The 24565-nt window shown below is 40.2% G+C and overlaps 1 protein-coding gene across 10 annotated transcripts; it reads right to left on the reverse strand.

Annotated features, from left to right (window-relative positions):
• Positions 1–239: 239 nt before the first annotated feature.
• Positions 240–24492, reverse strand: ATG13 (autophagy related 13). Of its 10 annotated transcripts, none has more exons than XM_081165059.1 (18): positions 23733–24492; positions 19062–19143; positions 18222–18302; positions 17417–17536; positions 16422–16468; positions 14431–14571; positions 13767–13807; positions 12820–12916; positions 12431–12529; positions 11116–11203; positions 9442–9540; positions 7646–7756; positions 6975–7114; positions 4867–4984; positions 4464–4541; positions 4168–4284; positions 3267–3395; positions 240–1995 (listed from the first exon to the last, which is right to left on the reverse strand). In XM_081165059.1, exons 2-18 carry the CDS (start codon positions 19128–19130, stop codon positions 1918–1920), a joined length of 1653 nt encoding a protein of 550 aa, XP_081021185.1. In that variant the 5' UTR covers positions 19131–19143; positions 23733–24492; the 3' UTR covers positions 240–1917. The 10 variants fall into 10 exon arrangements, with proteins under 10 accessions (XP_081021185.1, XP_081021186.1, XP_081021183.1 ...); XM_081165060.1 differs by lacking the exon at positions 23733–24492 and adding an exon at positions 19980–20057 and having other exon boundaries at positions 7646–7729; XM_081165057.1 differs by lacking the exon at positions 23733–24492 and adding an exon at positions 19980–20057.
• Between the last annotated feature and the right edge of the window lie 73 nt (positions 24493–24565).

Consider the following 24565-nt stretch of genomic DNA (forward strand, 5'->3'; position numbering starts at 1 on the left):
AGCTACTTTGAATACAAACTGAAATGCCATATTTGAGCACATAAATAAACTCACAATTTTGAGAGTTAGTAATGCAAAACAGCAACATGCTTGAAGGCAAGAAATTGGAGCTTCAGCTCATTTCTGTCCAGCAGTAGGGGTGAGAAACCTAGAGAGGTTACATGGTTAGATGATGGCTGTTGCCTAAAACAAACAAACCCCCTTCATCAACAAGAAATGGAACCATATACTTCAGGAAGTTAACATCTCATTACTTTAATCAGGAAACCATAAATGGTCCTTCATGTCCGCAGTCATAAGAAATAGTTTATAAGAGAACAGGTTGCAGGGAATGGTCTTCGGCATTTTACAGTACAATCCTAAGCACATTTCCTCAGAATTAACTTCCACAGAGTTTAATGGGATTTACTCGCAAGAAAGTTTGCACAGGATTGCAGTCTCAGCTTGGTTTCTAATGAAAAGGAAGAAATAAGTTGTGCCCAGAGTCTAACTTATCCCTGAGCTGATGCTTAGTGTTGTTTTTCCTTCCCCATATTTGGTGAAGAACAGAGCAGGCAGATCAAACACATAGCAATGTCAGCCAATCACACTGCTTAATGGCTAAGTCATTAGAAAAATAAACTTTTAGCCAATCAAAACCCCATCAATTAAAATAAGTACCACAAACGTCTTTAAAATGTGCTTGTCTGAAAAAGCTACTTTCTAACTAAGTGCAGACCACAGCGAATGTATAAGCCTGTCAGAGACAATCATTTTAGAAACTTTCTACCAGTGCACTGCATCAACGTGCATTTTTATTTATGACATCCACAGACCCAACAGGGCAGAATGGAAATCGAGTCACCAGAAGAGATCACTTTGAAAGCATAACCATGTCTGTTTCTGAAAATAAGTATTATAGTTTACCCTGCAAACGGGAGTGGGGGAAATGACAGCTGTTTGGAACAACATACTTGCAGTGACAAAGGACAAAGCAGCCTATATGGCTACTTTACAAAGTGAAAGCATCCACATACATTTTTTTTAAATATAGGTTTCCTTTAGAGTAATAAATATTTCTTATTTTATGATAGAGCAGCAACATTTGAGGGGAATAGAGGAAAGAACTTTGGACTAAAGACCCCCCCCCCAAATTAAATAACCCTAGAGAATTAGGATTCCTAATTCATATTTACAACTGCTGACTGTAAACACAGCCTACAAACTCTGGATCTTCTCCAAATGCCACAGACCATGCTTGTGGTCTTGGGGAGGCAATATATTGACACACACCGTGTTGGCAGGTAATATACAAAAAACAATTCTTTTAGCGTCTGTGGCTTACTTTGAAACTGCACTAGACAATCAGGTCAGGCCCCTCAATTCTTATTTCCACACAGATGTGCTACATTATGTTTGCTTTGTTTAGGGCACCACTGGTGAAAAACGGCCCCTTGCCCTTATGCTTTAGCTGCACTTGCTGAAGGCAAGCCGGTGTTTGAACCACGCTAGCAGAATCTACAGTGCTCACAAGACAGTTACATTTCGTCAGAGTTATTTCTGCTTGGCGTTACTGCAGATGCAGGGAAAAAGACTGTCCCCAGGAAACCAGACTGTAGAGCCCTGTTGAGGGAGGAAGAAGCATCAGTGTCTCTCAACACATGAGAAAATGGAAGAAGAACGGGCCTTGATCTTGTTTCCTAATGCACTGTATTCAATACGAACCTCACACGGGTAGAAAAGCAAGTCACACCCTTCCCAAGGACTAGTTCAAAGAGATACAGACCACTGTTTCTGCACCTGACAGAGCAAAGCAATAGTGCCTACGAAATTGGGGGACGGGGACAGAACAAGACACTAAGGGAAGAAAGGCAGAATGCATGGGCTTCCTTTTCCAGGGTGTCTAAAAAGTTCAATGCTGCTGTAGAATAAGCCGTTTTACTGTAAGGTCTCTACAAAGGCATCAAATTCTTTGACATTTTTCTCATGGACAGCCAGTTTATCTGGTAGAGAATCCTGTGAAGACAAAGAAAAATTATCAGTAGCTACATTAGCCAGTTCTTTTTTCTTTCACATAATACACAGCAGGTGTGGGGGCCCTCCAGATGTTGTTGAACTCCAACTCCCATCAGCACCAGCCAACATGGTCAATGGTAAGGGATGATGGGCATGGTAGTCCAAGAGCATTTGAGGGACCACAGGCTCCTCACCCCTGAGACACAGGAATAAAAGAGGTAGTTCAAAAAACATAAAACAGAAGAGCAGAGTAAGGCATAATTAATAATAATAATGCTTTATCTGAAGACAGATTTGATTCAATAGATTCAGCACAACATTACTATCAAACTATGAAATGCTCTCAAGATCTCCCAACCTGTATGCACAGCTACCCTGGAAGGGAGTAAAATGCTGTAAACAGCATCTATCCACGTCCATGGCTTGTTTGTAGGTGTGAAGGTGCATGAGATTGTGGCCTCTGAAATTTGCTGGAGCAACTTTAGCACAATTACACTTGTCAGCCTGCTGCTAACAGATGGCAACTTGCAGGCATTTTCTTTCAAAACCTTTTGTACATTTTACAGGGTTTCAGAGGCAAAAACAAACATGTCATTAACCATGAAGAGCATATGATCTACAATAAAGCAGAGAAAACAAAAGGGAGGGAGAGAAGAGTGTGAGCAAATGCAGTCAGACTTGCTCAGCTACAGTTGGGAATGAAGACTGAAGAGTGAAGACAAAGACCTCATGGGAAAGATATGCTCAAGGGGAGCACTGTGCTTAAGGAATCAGTTCTGCACATAGGAGAAAATATTAAGTTGTGACTGAGTGCAGGATACTGTCTGAGGGAGCTAAGGATGATACAATTCTGAGGATGTAGGGAAGCAGGGAAATGAGAACCAGTGTCAGAAAACACCTTGGATCATCTTGTAACAACATATTTATGTGGTACTTCAAAATGTTACTTCTTCATATACTGTGCTTTATTATCTCAAGGAACCCTACAAAACCCCTGTAAGGCATGTCAAAATGATTATTCCAATACATTGTGTGGGTGGTCACTGGGGCAGTCTAAGGTGATGAGAAAGTGGCCTGCCTAAGGCCATGTATTTTTATAGCACTTACAAAAGATTTGAACTTGGCGCTTTGGCACTTTTGAGTTCACAGCACAATTATCTAACACATTAAATAATGAATGACCTGTTTGATCAGTCCTCTCAAATAAGGCATATTTGGTTTATGTATGGCAGGGAGCAATGCCCCCAAACTGAAATCCCATTTTTGCATACCAGATCTTCTGCCATGGACTGAGCCCCAATGTCAATGGAGAGGCTGCTGAGCTGAGGAGGATTCTGAAATTCACGGTAGAATGTTCCAAGGTCTATTGGGAGAATGTCATCCTTAGAAAATGCCGGTTTCTAGAATTAAATGGACAAATATCAGTCAGCTGTACATTGATAACACAACAGTGCTCTGTTCAATCATCATCTGATAATGTATTTAACCAGTATCAATGAAATGCATTCCATTGTTTCACCCAACAACAGCACAATGTATGGCATATAGTAGAACATGTTTTCATCTTTCTCCTATCAAAACTGGTCATCTGGCTATTTTCTGGACTGCAAGTGAACCTGTAGTCTGTAATGTTATATTGCTTTTACTATTTTTGTTGGGAGCCGCCCAGAGTGGCTGGGGCAACCCAGTCAAATAAGCAGCATATAAATAATAAGTTGTTATTATTATAACCTGTGTTGTAGACCACCTTCTTAGATACTGCTCTTTGCTCATGTCACCCTATAATCTGAGTAACGTAGAGAATTTGCTGAGATTGATTTGGGGTGAGAGTTTGTGAAAAGGGCCACTTTTGGACAGAAGGCTGCACCAAATAGCCTTTGAGTTCTAGTCCTATGAGTAAAACTCATCATGGGTTCTTAAGAATAAAAGTTTCAGGCCTCTCAAAAGGGTCCAGTATGCTGGAATTCCTGCAAGCTCAGTCTCTCAATATTTTGGGAGGCCACATCAGTACACTTCTGCTTTTTAATGAAATAATATCCAGAGCCATTTGCCCCACATTGGTTCTGTGAAGATGCCTTTTCCTAAGGAATTTCATATATTTTAGCATTTCAGTTCTCCTTCAGACATTGAGGCGAAGGTTGTATGTGTATGTAAAGGGCTGCATCAACTTACGAAGTCAACCATAACAAAATCGTCATGGATGTTCCCATTGCTGCTGCCACTGGAGCCCACTGAGTGTAGGCTGCCCTGGAGGGGAGACTCTATTTCTGGAGAGTCAGGAGGATTCACCTGTTGAAGAAATCCAAGTGTCAGACCAACATACCCAAACACTGGCATGAGGGAATTAAATGGATGCTAAAAGTTACGTTTTTCAGATAGAAAACAGAAGCATGCTAATGGCTGGGTTAGGAAATTCAGACCCACTCAAATCTGAGAAGGCAGGACTGAGCAAGACTGGCATTTCTTACCATGGGGTCATTATCTTCTGGCTCAATGTTCTTGGGAGCAAACATAGCAAAAGGAATGTCCAAACTGGCCATGGTCACCTAGAAAGGATCAAAAGACAGAATCCCAAATGTTCAGTCAAATGCCGCTCCTCTTACCCAGCATGCAACACAGAACTGTGAATCTTCAAACTATGATCAACTAATGTTCAAAGAAGAAAGAAGAAAGAAACAGAAAGGCTGCTGTTGTTTTCTGCCTCCTGTGTCAAGGGAGAGGATATTCCTTGAGTTTTTTCTTTCCTAAAGAACAGCACATCATAGAATTTCAGAGCTGGAAAAGACCTCGTCCAAACCCCTTGCTCAATGCAAGACTTGCAACCACCATATTTATGACACAAAGTCTCCAAGAGCAATGAATTTAAATTACCTGGTTGATAGGTTTATTGACAAAGGCTCCCACCTTCCGCACAAATATTGTCTCCCAGAGATCATGTGGGGACCCACTCTTTCCTTCACTGCTGTTAGATACAGTTTCTGTGTCCTCACTGAGAGAGAAAAGAGAAGGGGTATTAATTGATTTCCTTTTGTTTTTCTTGCTCTGCACGAGCTCTGGAATGAAGCACTGGTACATGAGAGTGTATTATTTGTTTACCCATATGTGGTACTGCAGGTACAAAAGGCAGTATTCTACACACAAAGGACAATGCATAATGTGTAAAAAGTATCAGCAAAGTTCATGGTGAATCAAAGTTATCTCAGTAGTCATCCCAAATAAAACTGAAAAGGCCCTCTCCTGGGTACCCACTTGCTGTATTTCAGATAGTGGTGAAGGTGGTGGTCCCAAAGGAAGGTCTCCAAAGTGGAGTAGAAATCCTGGACAGACTCATTTGCAGGCTGTGTGTGTCTTAACATATTGTGGTCCCAAGATTTTAAATATTGAAGCCAACACTTTGAATTGAGCCTGAGAACAAACTGGTAACCAGTGAAGTTGGTGGAGGATTTGCGTAATACAATTTGAACAGAACACTCCCAGCCACATTCTGGATAAAAGACTACAAAACTGTTCCCATAGAATATTTCACTACTCTTTTCTCCTTCAAAATGGATTTTGTTTTCTTAATATTTTCATGGGTTTCTCCCCACTTCAAGTTGTGATTTGTATGTTAAATTAATATCCACACCATAAATGTCTTCAAAAGGCAATGTCATTCCAGGCCTCTGGAGGCTCCTGATCATATCCCTCATGAATGCAGGTACAGGTGTGGAGAGGGAGATTACAGCCATATGAACAGGGGCACCACCCAGAGATTATGGAATACACGTGAACAGGCCCTAGACCAAATAGTGCCCCCTGCACCTGTTCAGCTTTTGAAAGCCCTATTTTTTATTGCATTTGTATCCCATTTCATGACTTTGAGGTGTAGTATGCATGGATGATTTATTCCTGTCAAATATGGTGATTAATTGGCACATGTGGATCTGTCAATCTGTATATATTGATATCACACATAAACATAAAAAACACTAAATTGGCTTCTTCTAAGCTTGTGGGAGCTTCCTAACATTAATTGAAATGTACTAACATCAAGAAATTGAACTGTACAGCAGTGCTGGCTGGAGCAGTATTAAATAGTGTTACAGCTTTACAAGTGAGGATGAAGTGTTTGCATGTTTATTTAAGTTTATTTAAGGGGACAGACAGTGGGCAATTTGAGACTAGCATCCCAGGCGCTTGTCTAAATTACATCCTCAGGAAAAATAGAAATGTTAAGTTTGCCAAAGCTACCAGTATTAAACTGCAAATGTGAGTGTTGGTACTGTCCTCAACTCTAAAGGGCAAGGTTTGTGCTTAACCCTAACAGAAGCTCAGCAGGAATTGGTGTTTGAGGTATTCTTGTTAGAAGCTACAACTATGCTTTAGTACCTGCATTCAGAAATGAAACCAAAACTACTTTATTATTACTAATGAAGAGTCTAGTATGTGGAACTAATGAAATGTCACAAGGTGGAAATAGTGGCATTAAAAGTAGCTGGATCAGACAGATGTAGATCTTACCAAGAGTACAGCTCCAGTTCTTACATTTTTTGCTGCTACTGAAATTTGTAAAGTTTCCAAAGTCCAAAACAATGCTGAACTTTAGGTGCTGATCCATCAAGAATAGTGAAAGTTACTGTAATTACTGAATACTAAATAACTGAACTAAATAATGTTGATTTTATGTGTGTAGATGCATTTTACTATGAAAACATTCTATCAAACAGCTGTTGGATTTGGAAAATTACTGTCCTATCTTCCTACAGGGCTGTAGTTACTGCAAATGTAGGAGAACCCTACTTACACATGCTTTCTCTGCACTTTCACTTTGGGGGGAAAGAAAGGGAGGAAAAAGAATCTGAATTAGGGAAAGTTAAAATCCTCTAATGATCTTCCTAACTGCCTCTTTCCAGAAAGCTGCTTATAGCCTAGCAAATGAATTATTATTTTTAAAACCTGTAGTAAGACTATGAATCACCACGAAGAGATGGAAAACTTACCTGCTAGCTGGAGTAACTGCAGAGTAGTGACCCCCATCCAAAGGGGTGCATGTTGCCATTCTCTCATGATCAGCCTGAGTGCCATGAACTGGTTGGCTAGGAATCAAGGGCACTCCTCCATCCTTCCCTGGAACCATCAACTGGAGGAGAAAGGGATAAGAAAATTAGATATTTTAGTATTCATTTAAAAAAGCTCTAGGCTCTTTTATTTTCAAGTGTATGGTTGCCTGACTCTCAATGATAGGTAGCTGACAGCTGATTACATGTTATACTCATGATATGAGAAACAGCCTGGTTCTGCCTGAAGGCTTCCTACCAACAGGTAAAGAGAGCTGGAGAGGATCTCAGTCACTTACAATGAAGTTAAGACAGGGAGCACCAGAAGAAATTATCAACTAAGGAGAGTGATAACCAGACATGACAAAGAAAGCTGGGCATTGGCCCCCCATTCCCAGCACTTGACTATGATATCCTCCAGTTTTCTTTGCTTTATGGCAGAAAGCCTTCAAATTTCTTAACAGGCAAAGCAAGGCTGCTTCTTATGTTGCTCAGCTCTGACTGTACCCTACAAGTAAAATAATGGGGTAAGAATGGATAGAGAAATATGTCAACAGTTAAGGAACAGAGTTAGCTATGAGACATATAAAACGGTCTCAAACCTCTAAGAATACCTGGTGAGGATGTGCAGCACTCAAGCCGCCAGCAAAGACTACTGGGTAGGCCAGGTCAGCTGATCCAACTCCCAGGGCTGTAGGCTGATAAGAAAGACGAGAGCTGGAGAGCTAAGAAATGAGAGGGGGAAAGGGAAAGGGAGAGAAAGGGAAAACCCCACACAGTCTGAATAATTTTCAGAATTACTGGAAAAGGCCAGGAAAAGAAATCAGATTTGCAGAATAAAATACTAGGCTGGAACTGAGGTAGTCTGAGCCACATGCACACACAAAACCAAACCAATCCTAGACATCTTTACTTAAAAGAAAAAGTTGCCACTGATTTCAATGGAACTTATTTTCAAGTTGTGTTTAGGATTACCAGGGACCACTCTCAAGCCTGGATTTTGCTTAAAAATGATGCACAACACCTACAAATTATGGAGATGGCATTCATATAGGACTGAGAGGATAGTATGAAGTGTGTTGACCAATAACATGCTGGACAAGAGAGCTATTACTTAAAAGCTGTGTTTATTATTTGTTTTCTATGAGGGTTTTTTTTAAATGACTGTTCTGTGTTTTATTGAAATGTTTTATATATTATTGTTATATGCTACTTCAACTTCCTATTGATTTTCACTGCCTTTATTAAATAAATGCTACAGAAGAAGCCTGGAAAACCACTGCTCTGACAGCAGACTCTAACTGTGGATATAGGTTCATTGTCAAACAAATCATGTGACCAACTGCATGCCTCTCTTTGACTCTCACACCAAGAAGGGCAAAGCCCGAACATAAAGCCTCACATTCTGCATCTCAGTTATAGAGGCAAAAGTTTCCAGAGCAGTCATTTTATAGTCCTCAATGTGAAAGTCCACCTCATAGCCCAAACCTTCCTCTGCTTAATATTTTAAAAATCTTTAAATTGTATATATAACCTAATAAACAATATCATTAAAACAAGAATACTACATCAAACCCTTAAAAGAACAGTTGTGTAAAAGCATATAAAACAAATAAAAACAGGATTTCAGGGAATTCAAACAAATAAAAACAGGACTGTTTTCAAAATGACTCAGGTAACATTAAAAAATAGAATCTATTGGTATCACACCCCCAAAGCACAGTCTGAAACAGCTACAGAAAAACATTGGACAACAAAATATTAAATTCCTCACTGGGCTATCGGAAAGCTCTGGAAAAGAAACAGAAGAAATGCCTATGTGGAATACTGGGCTCACAGTAATTAATTAATGTGCTCCAAAAGCCAATGTCTAAGGCCAACTGTAACAAAATTAATCCACTAGAATAAAATTCACTCCTGAGGTACAATAACTGCTTCAGCCCTTTATAATGGTGACAATAAACTTTTAATTTCTTCAGAGGTGAAAAATACTGTTTATTTCCTGTCCCCTGGTCAACTCAAGAAAACACACAGCAATTTCCAGAAAACTCTATTCCACGAAGCGATCAGTATTCTACGATTGCTCTATAAAGTTTGCCCTGTAGTCTAAACTACATCTTTTCATTGCTTCTTTGCAAATTTCCTGTTCAGCAATAAAGACAATAAATTTATAACTTCAGAGATGTTTGATTCATTTTCTTTTCTAAAAGGTAGTCAGTAACTGAACAGATTTTGCAAACCTCTAAGCACATTAAACTCAAATGCATGTTTCATTTTAGGCTAACCAGCCTAAAGAGCCAAATCTAAGGAAAATTATTTACTAGTTAGTGAAAAAATACTTTTGTCATGCACCTTCTTTATTTTAAAGGTGATGTCAGGCCAAACATATTTTTTTCTACTATGAACTCACTTGATGTGAAAAGGTCAGCCCCATCAAAGGGCCCTTCAATGTATCCGTCACGACAGGAGGAGGGGTCTGAAAATATGCTTTAGTGACAGTAAATACACACTGAACACAGACACACAAAAGGAAAAGAAAGAAAAAGACTTCAGAAAGAAAAACTGAAAAGGGTTGGATGAAGTGAATGTTGGTGAGGACTGTGGCTACAGCTATGAGAAACATTCATACATGTCAAAGAGTTGCAGAATTGCAGGGGAGCTGCATGCTTTATAAAGGGTTTAAAATGTCAGGAAACTGTTGTCCGCTTTTTTAAAAAAGTGTTCCTAGTTGTAGTCTTTATCAATGAATTCACTGCTGATCATATATAACCAACAGCCTGAAACTCTCTTCTAAAGTCAGATGTTGTAGGACTTTTATTGATCATCTTAACAACTAGGCTTGAATAGCTGTTGGTGACAACTGAGCAAAGGGGGAGCTATATAAAGTGGAGATCACTCTACGTCCTCATGCATCTCAGTGATCAAAGCAATCTCCAGTTGCACTAGGCTTGAAGGTTCAATACAAACAGTAAGACAATAGGCTTTGTCAAACACTGGTTTTTTTAAAAAAAGATACCTCACCCTGTTACAGAGCAGCTGAACACAAACCCTAGCAAGAACAGAGAAAAAGCCTTGAGCCACAAACTCATCAGCTGTGCTGGCTGTCAAAGTCAGAAGCCATGTGTCTTCAGACTAGAGTTTGATTGAGACAACTGAAGTAATAGATTCAGAACCTTTTATAGGAACTTGTTTCTTTTGTGATATTTGACTGGGCAACCAGGAGAGCCCCTAAGCATAAGGCAAAAATCTTTAGAGTGCCCCAAAACATACATAAATTGGAAATGGACACTTTGATCCAGGAAAACAGGGGTGAAGCAGAAGGCTGTGCCCAACCCACAGTTGCCTGTAGAGCATGCCCTCATCCTCTAGCCTGAAGTTAAGATATGATCCTCAGCAATTTCCTAGGATTATGTGCACCACAAGTGTTACATGCCTTCTCCTTCCCTAACAACATCTGTTTACATATCTTCTCTTCTGGAAATGCAATCAGAAACTCATTTCCACGCCAGGGTTGCCCTAGTGAAGGAGATTCGAAAACTAAACCTTCAACACCAACTGCACAGCTCCAAAGGCTCTTTGCCAGTCTTTTAAATCTATGGAATACATCGGCCAGAGTATGCAAAGTTTTAAAAGGAAAAGAGAAGAGAAAAGTGACCCAATCTTTAAGTATTTTACACTTGCCAGGTATAGAGAAAGGTTTTTAAATTGCAGCAGGATGGAAACAGGTGAATACTATGCAATCAACAGATTGTCAGCAAAATTGATTCAGAACTTAAACTGCACTCTGTGCAATCAAGTGTGACCAATACCACATTGTTTTATCTATAAAGAGACAGAATTTTTGTATGCACAAGGAAACTTATCATTAGGCACAGATGTAGTAAACTATCATTTAGTTTTCAGTAACCTTCATTTTTGTATTTGTCTAACAATCTGTAATATTCAATTTTTTAAAATGTTAACTAAAAATACAAGTGTCTGTAAACTAAAACGTGCCTTGTTGACAAACATGACAATACAGCTAGCTGCCTCTCTGAAAGAGGCATGCTGGAAAACATACAATGGTCTCTGAAAAATTGTTTACCTGTGATGGTGGAGAAGTAGAAAAAGAGGTGGTGCAGGCTTCTTGAGAATCTTCCACTGATGGGTATGCATTTTCCTCACCAGCTGTTCTGTAACAGAAGGAGATAAACTTCAAAATGGGAATGCTCAATAAAACGTAATATTTAAAGTACATACAGAGACAGACATTGTAGACAGACCCAGAACATCTGAGTGGAGTTGAAAGGAGAATTATGAAGGAGCTCTAACTCTTTCCTTATCGGGGTTTAAATAAATGCTACTAGAGTGGATTATGTCTGGATTTTATTTGTCCAGGAGAAGTATGAAACATTATTCACCTATCTGCCTTTTAGTTTTTGTTAGGAAGATTCTTCCTGATAAATGTTACCTATGCTACCAGCTGTAGAACATAGCTGTCAACGTTTCCCTTTTTTAAAGGGAAATTCCCTTATTCCGAATAGGATCCCTCACAAGAAAAGGGAAATGTTGACAGCTATGCTGTAGAGATGTACAAAATGTAGCTTCAAAGCCACTTTAAAGCACCTTATCATTGCTTTTGGTCTGACTGCAAAGGAAATGTTTATAAAATAAAACCTTTTACTAAAACAACTCTTTGATTTTGATGACCACTTGTTATGTATGCTTCAGTTGAGATTCCAGCACTGCAGAGGGTTGGACTAGAGGACCCTTCAAACTCTAAAATTCTATGATTCTTTGTCAAAGTATTATACATTGCAATGGGTTGGCTCTAGGATTCCCATAAGTGGAATTCCACTGGATAAGGAGGGGGTAGTTATTCATCAGTTCCTAGTTTCACTGCTCCTGAGGGTTGCAAAAAGTGAGGGAGATGGCATACCTCCGGTCCCTCTTCCTCCAGCAGAAGCATCTGCTGGTAAACATTCCCTTTCACAAATTAAAGTAGACCCAGTATTTGAAAACTATATGAAATAAATGAACCACATATGCTTTTGAATGCTGACACTTGAGTGTACAAACACTAAAATCAATGCTTGCAATGCACTGTGTTAGCTTTCTTCTGCAACTCATTTCACGTAGCAGTTAAGAGTTTTCACTCTGCATAGTATTTTTTCTGATTATATACTAATGATGCAAATGAGAATTCATGTGAACCGCTGTCTACGTGAACTGGAGAGAGTCTGAAACTCTAAGAACCCTCTAGACCATATGCCATTCACCCACTTATAGAATAGAAAATGCAGGGTTTTCCATTTCATGTAATAACTTTTTCTTTTCTCCACCCAGCTGTGCATGGTGTAGAGGCTCTGTATTTGGGAAGAACTGCCTTCACCTATGATCTGTGATTTGTATTTCCTCACCTGTAATTGCAGGGATGCATGGGTGAGGAGCTGGGGTAGGGACGTTCCACAAAGTGATCAATGATAATCCCCATGATAGGTGGGGTCCTCTCAAACTGCCTGCAATGCAACAAGCAAATGGTGTTATTCATAAGACTGTGTTCTCTTCTCTGCTGCAACCCCAATTCTGACAGCTAGACTGCTCTTCTGCATCAGTTAATGGGAAGCAGAGCATCCCCACAATTCAACCCTACAACTCCACACATGAACAAGGAAATTGGTGTTCAGGAGCATGACTCAGGGCTACCAAACAATATCACTCCACAAAATCTGAGAAGCCCAGGATTTTGGGCTTCAGAAGTGGAAAGTGTCCTGGAAAATGTGGCTTAGTTTGACTCTCATGCTCTCACCTGGTAGACATGAAAGCTAGGTTGATTCTGTAGGCACAGGACAAAGTAATGGTGCCTAATGGAGTACCCACTGTCCCAACACGGACGGTCTGAAATCCTATGGAAATAGAAAAATTATCAATAATAATAACAACAACAAATTAATAGTCAGCATTAAAGATAAAGATTGATTTGCCATTTCTCTGTTGCTGAATGACAGTTTATGTCATTCTGCTAGCAACAAAGGGATAACAATATGCTTTCCTGCCATATCCCTTACTGAAGGCATACCTCTTCCTAATAAATCTCTCAGCACCTTTTTTAAAAAAAGTTATTTTACTAATTGTGCTAGTCCATGTAGGGACTGATGCACTTGCTGTTAATAAACGTTATACTGCTATTATTGTCCTCCAGTAAGGGAATATCCTAATTCCCCCTACATCCAAAATCCTTCATTTTCTTCTTATATTCTCCCTGACTGTTATGTTACTGGTATATAGTACAGTGGTACCTCGCAAGACGAATGCCTCGCAAGACAAAAAACTCGCTAGACGAAAGGTTTTTCCGTTTTCGATTTGCCTCGCAAGACGAAATTTCCCTATGGGCTTGCTTCGCAAGACGAAAATGTCTCGCGGCTTTGTTTCCTTTGTCTAAAAACAAAGACATGTTTTGTTTATAAAGTTAATTTATTTTCCCTTCAATTTTTGAACTGCTCTTTACAGTATGTGTGACTTTAAAGAGCAGTTAATAAACTGTTGTTGTACCAAATTTGGCTTTGTTTCGACTTTTTTTGACCATAGGAACGCATTAATTGATTTTCAATGCATTCCTATGGGATTTCGTGCTTCGCAAGACGAAAAATTCGCTAGACGACAAAAATTGCGGAACGAATTAATTTCGTCTTGCGGGGCACCACTGTAGTTGTTTTTTTAAGTCTTCAGCTAGTTTGTTCATTGCCAAACCCGTACCTTCTCCCAAGCCACTCAGCTGAACTTCTCCGAAGTATATCCTATGAGAGAGAGAGAGAGAGCACATTAAACATAGTCTACTAGGTAGTATAAAGTCAGGTGCACTAAGTGTTTATCATTGAGCTGTGTCTTCTGATTTACAAAGTACTTTACAAGATTAAGATTCTTTACCCATACAATATTTATCTGAGTATTATTGCCTTTTACTCATGAGTAACTGGGACTGAAAGACAGCAGTTTGCCCAATGCCATCATCCAGTAAATTCATGGCTGAGCTGGAAATCTGAACCCACAGCTGATATGCTATTCACTGGTCAGCAGATGAACCAGAAATATCATTGTAAGACCCAATTCAGGCTTGCCTTTTCTATTTAAAAAGGATCCCCCCTCACCCGCCAAACCTTTAGCAGTTCGAAAACTTTCTACCAGACATGTTCTAAGACAAAGATGGGAGAAAAAAGTTATGTTTTAACTAAGGATCCTTTTAAAGGAAACAACTGAGGAAGCAAGCTGGCTTTTAAAGGGTAAGATATTCTAAGAATATGGAGAAGCTAAAGAAAAATAATGAAGCGTTGATCAAGAATTGCAAAATACCATAGGAAAAAATGAGTGGGAAAAGTGCATGAGCCAATAGTTCTATTGTTTCTATTTCAATATTTATTACCTGTACAATATTACATATTCATGACCTTGTTTCCTAGAGAGTCTGTAGGCAGGAGTCACCCTTGTTATAGCAAGTAAAGACTTCAGTAATAGAGACAGTCTGTTGTACACAGTGTAAGAAACTTTGATTTCTTTATCACACCTAAAAAGCACACAGAAAGAGTTAGTCCGATATTCTCAATGAAGTGACACAAAGTACACTAATACAAGCTAGAGACAGTGACATTTGGGGTCTACACTAGAATTAGCCATGTAAAATAGAAGCAATTGAGATTACAACCTGCCCTTAGAAACACAATCTATTCATATACCTTCATATACCTTATGCAATTTGTTCCTAAAGAATATTTATCGAATTGCAAAAAAGTATTTGCAGAAGTTACAAATAATCTTGTACTAGAATTAATTACTGTAAGTTTTTGAGCATTTTTTAGCTTATTTTATTACCGTATTTTTCGCCCCATAGGACGCACCGGCCCATAGGACGCATCAAGTTTTTTGGGGGGAAATAAAGAAAAAAAAATTATTTCCCCCCCAGGCGCTTGTGGGGCAGGCAGCGGGGAGAAGCGCTCTTCTCCCCGCCGCCCGCCTTGCGATCAGGTCCGGGGACAGCAAGGAGACGCAGCGCGTCTCCCTGCTGTCCCCGGAGTGGTGGGGCAGGCAGCGGGGAGAAGCGCTCTTCTCCCCCCCGCCCGCCTTGCGATCAGGTCCGGGGACAGCAGGGAGACGCGCTGCGTCCCCCTGCTGTCCCCGGAGTGGTGGGGCAGGCAGCGGGGAGAAGCACTCTTCTCCCCGCCGTCAGCCTCCAAACCACTTCGGGAGACAGCAGGATGGCGGCGTTCCGCCTCCCTCTGTCCCCCGACCTTGTGGGGCTGGCGCTGGGGCTCTCCTGAAGCCTGGAGAGCGAGAGGGGTCGGTGCGCACCAACCCCTCTCGCTCTCCAGGCTTCAGCGAAAGCCTGCATTCGCCCCATAAGAGGCACCCACATTTCCCCTTCATTTTTGGAGGGGAAAAAGTGCTTCTTATAGGGCGAAAAATACGGTATATAGCTTGTAGATACCTATATAATTATCTTGCATAATTCTTATTTGTAATCAATTAGAAATCCTTGTACTTCAGCACAAGATACACATGACTTTAAATACTGAGCAGGTATGTTCTGTGAAAAGACACTTGAATTTCTCAGCTAACAGAGACCAAGAGTTCTCTCTTACTTGAATGATAAATGTGATAAAATCTTAAGTCCCTTTGCAATTTTTCTAGTCTAGGAGACAAGTAAAAGCTGCGAAGCAGCAGATGCTTGTGGCTAATTATGTTTGCCTGATGCAGAATTTAAAAAAAATCAGAACTAAACTGCTGACTCACTGTAGATAATTTAACTCCAGTGTCTTCTACAACACTGTTAAATCAAAACAGGCCATTTATATCATGGGTCAATAGGAGGATTTATTTTAGAGCTTTCTGCCATCTAATAATAACTGCCCTTTTAGATCCAGGGTGGATTGATTTAAATCAGTCATTTAAAATCACCAACAACCAAAACAACCAGCAGAAAATAACCTAATTTAACTCAACTTTCCTATTTTGTAATTCATGCATTTCCTAAACCTGAGTGCACATGAAGTGGTTGCTATTACCATTTAACCATATTGGCTTGCAACTATAGTCATTGAAGATAATCCAAACCCCACATGGTTTTAGCTCTACCCTGTTATATCTGCTTCTAGGCAAGTGGGGAAACTGTGAACATGACTAAGAACATAAAAAGAGTCCTGCTGGATCAGACCAAATAACTATTTAGTTGAGTATTCTGTTTCCCACAGTGGCCAACCAAATACATATGGGAAGCCCACAAACAGAACATGAGTGCAACAGCCCTCTCCCATTGTTGTTTCCCAGCAACTAGTATTCAGATGAAGTCCTGTGCCCTTATGCACTTAGTCAGCCAAGAAGTATCTGCTTATTGGACAAGTATCAGCAACACACACTTACTTTTCATTCATTTCCAAACACCAAATTTCCAACTCCATGGAATCCCCCTGCAGTGGAAAAAGGAATGTTTAAATAACATCTTTGTGAGATGCTCAATGAATGGGAATAACCTGCAAAATAAGTTTATCATCATATGAATAATCATTTTAGATCTTACTGTGGTCCCTTTGGAAGTTGAATGGAGACACAAAATTCAAAATACTACATGTAATAAGGAATTTGTAGCTATGGTTTGCTCCTTCTGATTCATAAGATTAAAGATTTGCATATATAAACAAGAGACCCTTTCCCCCTTGTGAGATGCACTCAGCTTCCTTTTGACTTCAAATGACAAATATACCATATTTTTCGCTCTATAAGACGCACCAGACCACAAGACGCACCTAGTTTTTGGAGGAGGAAAACAAGAAAAAAAAATTCTGAATCTGCGCAGTGAAAGCAGCAATCCCTCTTGCTGTTCTGGCTTCTGTGATAGCTGCGCAGCCTGCATTTGCTCCATAAGATGCAAACACATTTCCCCTTACTTTTTAGGAGGGAAAAAGTGAGTCTTATAGAGCAAAAAATACGGTACCTACAAATGGCCTCAACAGTTTGGCCCCATCCCACATGCTTCTGGTGGGCTGTTGAGTTTGTTGAAAGCAGCTTGTTTGCTTGTTTAAAGCTCACCCCTATACGTGGTAACCATCATACAGTTCATTTTTTATTTTTCTAATGATGATTATTTTAAAAACAGATACTGTATTTAGGCTGAAAAACTATTTTGGATAGTTAGGGTGCCTCTACACAACCCTCTATAAAGAATGTGACAACAACATAGTAACTGCAGTTTATGACCTAGGGTGGCTCTTTTTTATGTATAGTCTCTCCTTAACAGTGCCAGTAGTGTTGTGTTAAAAAATGCTTGCAATAGATATCATGTGCATAGTATGAAGACATTGCTGACATGAGCCTTAAACCATGAAGATGGCAAAAGTGTAGTTTTGCTTAGGCTTTACCTCAGAGGTTTTGAGAGAGATTTCCACACACATTGACCGTCCAACAGCAGGCAGCTGTCCTGCCAAGGCTTTTTTTGCTTCATGGGTAACTTCTGGGATATCTTTGATTGCCAAGTTGAACTGCAAAATTAAGAGAGTTGATTTTACTTTTGAGGAACTTATTTGAGAAATCTACCATGTGTCACACAACAGGAATGTATGTATTGGAACTTACAACTTATTGTATTTACTCAAATGTAATGCACACCTTTTTTTGCCAAATTTCATCGCAAAAATTAGTGTGTGCATTAGATTTGATGGCGCATTTACATTCGCAAGGAAATACTTTTTTGGTTTCCAGGTTTTGAAATTTGAGGTACACATTAGATTCGTGGAAAGACGACAACAGGTCAAAATATTCTCTGCTGTCACACACTGATGATTACTAATAACAGTCTTGCTTTACTTTCCTTTTTTTTTGTAAAGCAGATAATACCATCACAAAATTTCCCAGCTCCTTCCTTGTTCTCTCTATTTACAGTTCCTCTCTTAAGAGCTTTTATCAGAGCCACAGATGAAAAGCAATTAAGAGAAATCCACCCAGAATCAGCTGAGGTAGAAACTATTCAGACATATATATTATTTGTATACCCAGTACCACAAGATGCCCAAATAGTAGTTTTATGTGGTTAAAAAGAAAAGGAATACTGTTTAAACATTTTTGCATGGTTCTATGTCTGCAGTTCTGCTTCAGTCTTTTGTTTCCTGTATCTTAACATGGCACAAGTATGGGAATAATGGGATTCCTATGAGGAATATAGTTTACCCAGTCAGAGCCTGTTGGCGAGGATGATGATCGAGTACAGATTTTTTCACCAAGTCGGGCCTGGACAATCACTTGTACAGTCTGAAAGAGAAAATATGAGATTTGTGAGAAGTCAAGATTTGTTACTAAACAGGAGAGAGATGAGATGAAACACAGAAACAAAAGTAACTGCTTTCACTACTTCAGTGTTTTTGTTGGTCTTCCATTATTTTATCCTTCCCCTCTTGCTGTTGAGATCATTCACCTCTCTTGTTAGTAAAACCATACATTTCTCCTTTAATCTATACACACGCTTTCCCAGCTTGCTCTGCAACATCTATACTAATCTCAGTCAATCAGCACAGGACAATCAATGGGTGTTATAGGATGCTGTCTATAAGCAAGGCTTTGATATCTAGATACCTCCCTTCCCTAACCTGGCATCTTTCATATGTTTAGACTCAAGCTCCCAGCAACCCTGGCCACTGTGTGGCTTCCTGCTTTGTCTACCTGGAATGCCAATTCCAAACTCCCTTTCCTTGACTCTTAAGCATGTGTGATTCAGTCTCAAGGTCTGCAGACGGGTCACCTGACAGTCAAATAGGAGCTTGTCATATTCAAAAGCTGGATGACTATGGGGCTTTGTTTTGTTTTGATACTATAATCTATATTTTTTGAAATCCAAATGAAGTCAGAGATCAGCAAAAAATGTTGTTTTAAAAGGTTTTGACATTGCATCAATCAACATTATGGCTCGGCAGCATGGGGCAGTGTAATAAGTACAGGGAGTTTTGGTTTGTCACAGTGCAACAGGAATGTGGATTATTATTTTTACTTCTATTCCAAAAAACAATAAATTACCTTCAGGGCAAAAAATTTGATGAACTTGTCCAGGTCCTTCCTGTCCTGGGAGCTGAGATCAGTGTCCATTTCATATGGAAATCTAGAATAGAACAGGCATAAATATTCCAATTTGTTACTAACAGGAGAGAGAGCTTACTATATTATTTAAACTAATCAAAGTTAATGAACTTCAGGAAACTACAGTAATCTTAAAGAGACATAAAACTAATCTTAACCTTGCTGAGATAAATTTGTGTGATTTACATTAATACACTACTAGCTACGAAGAGAATACGCACCAGTGAAAAGTTTATGTGCATTTTCAGAATCAGCTCAGTTGTTGTGGGAACTGGAGCAGGAAAAGATCACATTTCATTTAAGCTGCTGAACTTGCTAGAACTAAGTGCCAAATGAGTTTGGTCATTATATGCATTTAAAGAAACTCTAGCATATTTGTACAAAGCAACAAGAGTCTACACATGGAAGTCATTCTTTCACATAAAAATTGACCTATGTAGGCAGCATAGCAATATTGGCAGGTGACTGAGCCCCTGATGGCAGTATAGCTGATGATATTTTTATTAAGTCATCCAATTGTGTTGCTGGAGTGGAGATGTGGGCAAAGCTGGCATTTGTCATGTCACAGCCCTACTGTAGCTATGTGCTAAATAAAAATAACAAGTCATACTTATGAGCAGGTGCTAGTCTGTCAAAGTTCATGCCATAATAAATGTCCTCAAGATACCACCAGTCACTCCCCACCATCCCATAATGCTTCACAGGAACATTCCTTGCAACAATATAATGTTAAAATGCAATGGACTCAGCACTGGGCAAAAGTGCAGAGTATACCTGAACAATACTGTCTCTTTCACTAAACAGATGTGATATTTGATAAACTATTTCATTTCTTGATAAATGAGCAATGATACCTACCTAGTTATCATGAAACTGTGACAGATAAAATGCAATGTAGAACAAAAAGGGCTAACAGATTTTACCTAAGCTGTGGTTAGGAAAATTTGCATGTTTGCTTGTTGAAAATAAAGTTTTATATATCAGAATTTGACCAATATATGGATCATGAGCTGGATACAGACTAAGTCGTGCCTGAGAAGACCCACTGAAATCAATGGAACACAAATTGACTAACTTGTCCTGTGAATTTGAGGGGATCATGCTAAACATCACACACTATTTTCCTCAGTGATCTACCAATGTTACTGAACACAGCTGGAGCCTGAATGTCAGAATATTTATTTCTAGCCCAGAGGATAACCAACATTATCTAAAAGGTGAGATTTTTGTACCTATGAGCCAGTCAGGTCAGGGAACTATTGGGTTCTATGCTTCAGAAAGCCATATTTTTTTGGAACTGACACCCCCATCACCACATGAAAACCAATACACACAAACTGTAGCACTTATAAAAAATTTCATTTTTGCAGTTTTGAAGAAAAACTTCCATTATATAATGGAAATCTAACACAAATTCACATATGTGACACACCTTCTTTGTGATGGTCTATTGTATATTTCAGACATGCTTGCGCTTTAATGCATGGTGGTAATTTCCACAGGACCAATCCTACTCTAAACCCTTGTTGCTTTTAGTGCCTCTTTCCTGAGTAACTATAATACACAGCATATCTAAAGCAAAATATTTCTATTTCTGTTGTTGTTGTTATTTATATAACACTTTTCAGGTGAATCTCACGAAGCAGTTTACAAAAAAAATTAAATTAATAAGTGTTAATTAAAACTATGTAATAAAGCAGCAAAAACAAATTACAATGACTTTCCCCCCCAAAAGCTAGATATCGCCTTCTCTCAGGTCAAAACAGTTCTTTAATAACACTGTGGTGGCAGGTTTCTTTTTACAGGGTAAGGAAACAGCTTTCTTTGCTCTCTATTCTGGCAGACACATTTAAAACAAAGGGTGTTAAGAAATGAGTAACCTCAACCCATATAGTATTTCAATGAGAAGACAGGATGGACAATTATACTGTTCAAGTCTCTCAGTGCAGTGATTCTAGAACCTTCACAAGGTACTAGAATATCAGAGATACTTCATGATTCTCAGGTTACAGATCATTCGCTTTGGGATGAACTGTAGCTCAGTAGTAAGGCATTAACTTTGGAGGCAGAAAGTTCCAGGTTTAATCACCAGTTAAAAGTACTTGGGTAACAGGAAGATGTGAAAAACTTTGGATCAACAACTTTGAAAGCTACTGCCAGTCAAAATATCCAATACTGGGCTAGATGCACTCAGTATAAGACAGTTTTATATTTCACAAGGCTTTCCAATTAACAGCAGCATTGCTTTCTCTAGTGCAAACTCCTTAAAAGCAGGAAAACATTTTAAAAGATCCCAATAAAAAAATTCAAATAAAAGCCTAACACTTCTGGGTGACACACAAAGCATTTATGAACCTGCTCCTCCTTTGCCTGTTTACCATGTTTTGAGAGTAGGGAGCAGTTGTCTTGGCAACATTTGCATCACAATCTCCTAAGAGGAACAAGAAACACTAGATAGAGCTCCAACTTAGGGGTTGATTCTTTCAGGAGAAATAATTATCCTTGAATTCAAGTCCAGGCAGATCTAATGTATGCCACCTCACCATTAGTCTTTCTTGGACCCAGAGAACTGAGTGTAATGTTAAAGTTAAGAAATTTTAGCCTGCTCAGTACCTGGAAAGGAGAGTTTGTGGGAATCCACTGTAAGTTACTGATTTCCTGAATTAAAAAACAACAACAGCTACATGTAATAATAATTATAAATTATTTAACAACATTAGAAGAAAACTGACTATATAATATTTTGGGCCAGTAAGAATATGTTGCAGTATGGAGTGCTTCTGTATAGTGCTCCAGTCAGCCAAGCCTTCCTTCCTTACACTCCTGGCCGTCACCCACCTCAGTCAATGTACTCAGCCTTCAATAGGCTGTTTTGACTCCCCTGCCTCAACCTAAAGATTTTTAGTACTTTTGCAAGCTGGGATACCCAGAAGCCTGCTGATATCTCTCTCTTGTGCATGCATGGTAATGTTTTGATTACATAAACACTGGCCCTTGGATAATTGAATTTGCTCTTAGTACAGATTCTATGATAGAAAGCATATGTCTATAAACTTGACAAGCCGGATCTCATTTTGTTCTGGAATGAAAATTAATTCTGTTACATCATGAACATATATTTCTAAATTTGGAGAAAATACTAAATATGATGTCCTAAAGACCTATGGTTCACTTATCCCCATTTATTCTGTTTCCTAAAATAGTGAGACAGCTTACAAGAATTCCCCATTTTGTACCTCCTGAGGGCTGCTTCCAGCGTGTCTAGTATAATTTGTGTACCTACAACACTGCCCACTATGTGCAAGAACCATTTAATTCTGTTTGATTTGTGTGCTCTCTACAGATGTCATCAAAAGCCACGGCTGGCTCTGGGGTCCCTCAGTGAATGCAGCATACATGAAAATCAACTAGAGCAGACATAAAATTCTAACGCTTTACAAGGAACCCTATTGGCAGATATAGCACACAGAGGCATATGCCTTAATTCCTGTAAATATGAAGCAGCCCAATTTTAGGTTTTGTGGTAGATTTTCTTCTTGATAGGAACCAAACTATGATTATGAACTTTTTTATTCTTGTTGTTACAGCAAACGGGAAGGCAGCAAACATTGATTAGTCCCTAAGTTAATATAAATTCTAGGGGAAAAGAAATGAAGAAATGTAATTTTAAGGCAAATAAAAACATGTTTCTAAAATGCCTTTTCACTTTTATTGAAATACAAAAAAGCCAGTGATTCTAACTAAACTATTTTTTGTTTATGTGAATGGCCTAGTTTTTCCATTACGCAATAGGTATTTTAAAGACCCAGAGCCACATTCCAATGCAGAGTTAGGCACACCAAGACTGAAATACTAAACATATTAACTAGAGAGAAAGTCCCACTCCTCGTAGCAGAATTGCACTGTTTTGGTTAAGATTTCAGTGAACTTAAGCATACTTGAATTTGTGTTGAATTGTGGCCCAAGAGTTTGAAAATCCTCACATTATTTCAGTCACATTTTTGCCTGAAAGATTTAGAAATATCTCTAGATCAAAAGTCCATGAGGTCAGATCACATGATGAAGACAAAGTATGCAGCATAAAGACTGGCAGCTTGATCCTCAAAGGAAAACATGATGTAGAACTGGTTAGTGAAAATAGGTCCTGTGTTGCTGGAATTCTTTGAAGACTGTTGCTTTAAAGCAGCTTAATCATTTATCAGCAGCAGATCTGAAACAACCTCAGTCAACAAAACTCCCTTTTGACAAGGTCATGAAATAAGTTACAGATATATTCAAGCTCCCACATCACACATGCTAAGAAATTTAGTGGTGCAGCTGGGTTTAAACCCAAGGTCATGCACGTGCCACGTCATACGTTGACTACATCACATCCTCAAGGAGGTTTTATTTTCAGTACTCCTTAGGTTCTGAAAGGTTTGTCTAGAAATAAACAGTCCTCACAGCCCTATTTTCCCTACTACCCACAACTCTATACAATCAGACTGTGATCCGCTGCTCTCCCCACCCCTACCTACTCTGTGGGAGCAGACCCCTCACCCTACCCCAGCAGAAGCCTAGTCGAAACCCATCAAATTATGTGCATCTGAGGTGCAGGGGGGGGGGAATTACCTGCGGGAAGAAGGCTGAGGTGATGGCTCGGGGTCTCATTCCGGGGACGAGCCCGGAGGCTATCCTAGCCCCTCCTCATGGTCAGACCCAGTGGGCCTCTCCGAAATCCTCGCGGGTGGTTTCGACTCGAAGGGCTGGAAGGGGCCGCCCTCGCCGCCTCCTGTGGCTTCTTTTCTCGGAGAGGAGACGTGGCAGTGAACGTCCTTTGCTGGGTCACCTCAGGAACCCCAATGGGGGCTCGCAGCACCAAGACCCCTCCGGCCCCGCAGACTTGAGGGCCGCCCGCCTCTCGTCTCCCTTCTTCCTAGCGCACCTTTCGCGCTCGGCTCCGCTGCCCAATTCCCGCGCGGGACAAGGCTTTCCTCAGCCCCCGTCAGGGAATATGGCGGGGGTGGGGGGTGCGCGTAGATTCGTAGCCCAAGCCTGCCGGGAAAACAGCGCCTGCTGTTGGGACCTTTAGTCCCGAGGCGGGTGACCAATATCCGGCCTCCACTCGCCGCTGCCCAGTGCTTGGTCCAGCCCAGGGAAGGGGTTGGGAATGCCCGAGGCTGGCTGGCCCGCGTACGAGTGGAGTCTCTGCTTGCGCCGCCCCTTCGAGGAAGGCTCTGAGGAACCGGCGCCGGCCTTCGAGGAGAAGTCGCTCAGTCTGCCGGTCCTACGAGCCGACCTGCCCGTCGTCGCAGGTTACACAGCCAGAGTGTCCCTCACGGCCGCAGACTCCCCCTGCAGCCGCCGCCGCCGCCGCCATTGCTGCTGTTTGTTTTCATCCGCTCAGGGCGAGCGGGGAGCGCTGACTCCGCATCCGCCGCGGCACTTTCCACAGAGACGAGGAC

The sequence above is a fragment of the Podarcis bocagei genome, assembly GCF_964188305.1.
Source record: "Podarcis bocagei genome assembly, chromosome: 1".
In the NCBI taxonomy this organism is placed as follows: Eukaryota; Metazoa; Chordata; class Lepidosauria; order Squamata; family Lacertidae; genus Podarcis; species Podarcis bocagei.

Bases quoted from the DNA above. Each gene is read 5' to 3' on its own strand.
- ATG13 (XM_081165057.1), bottom strand. The intron at 12,530-12,819 runs GTGAGAGCATGA...GTTGCATTGCAG, and splicing joins CTAGCTTTCATGTCTACCAG to GCAGTTTGAGAGGACCCCAC. The intron at 1,996-3,266 runs GTATGCAAAAAT...TTGTCTTCACAG, and splicing joins AGTCCATGGCAGAAGATCTG to GATTCTCTACCAGATAAACT.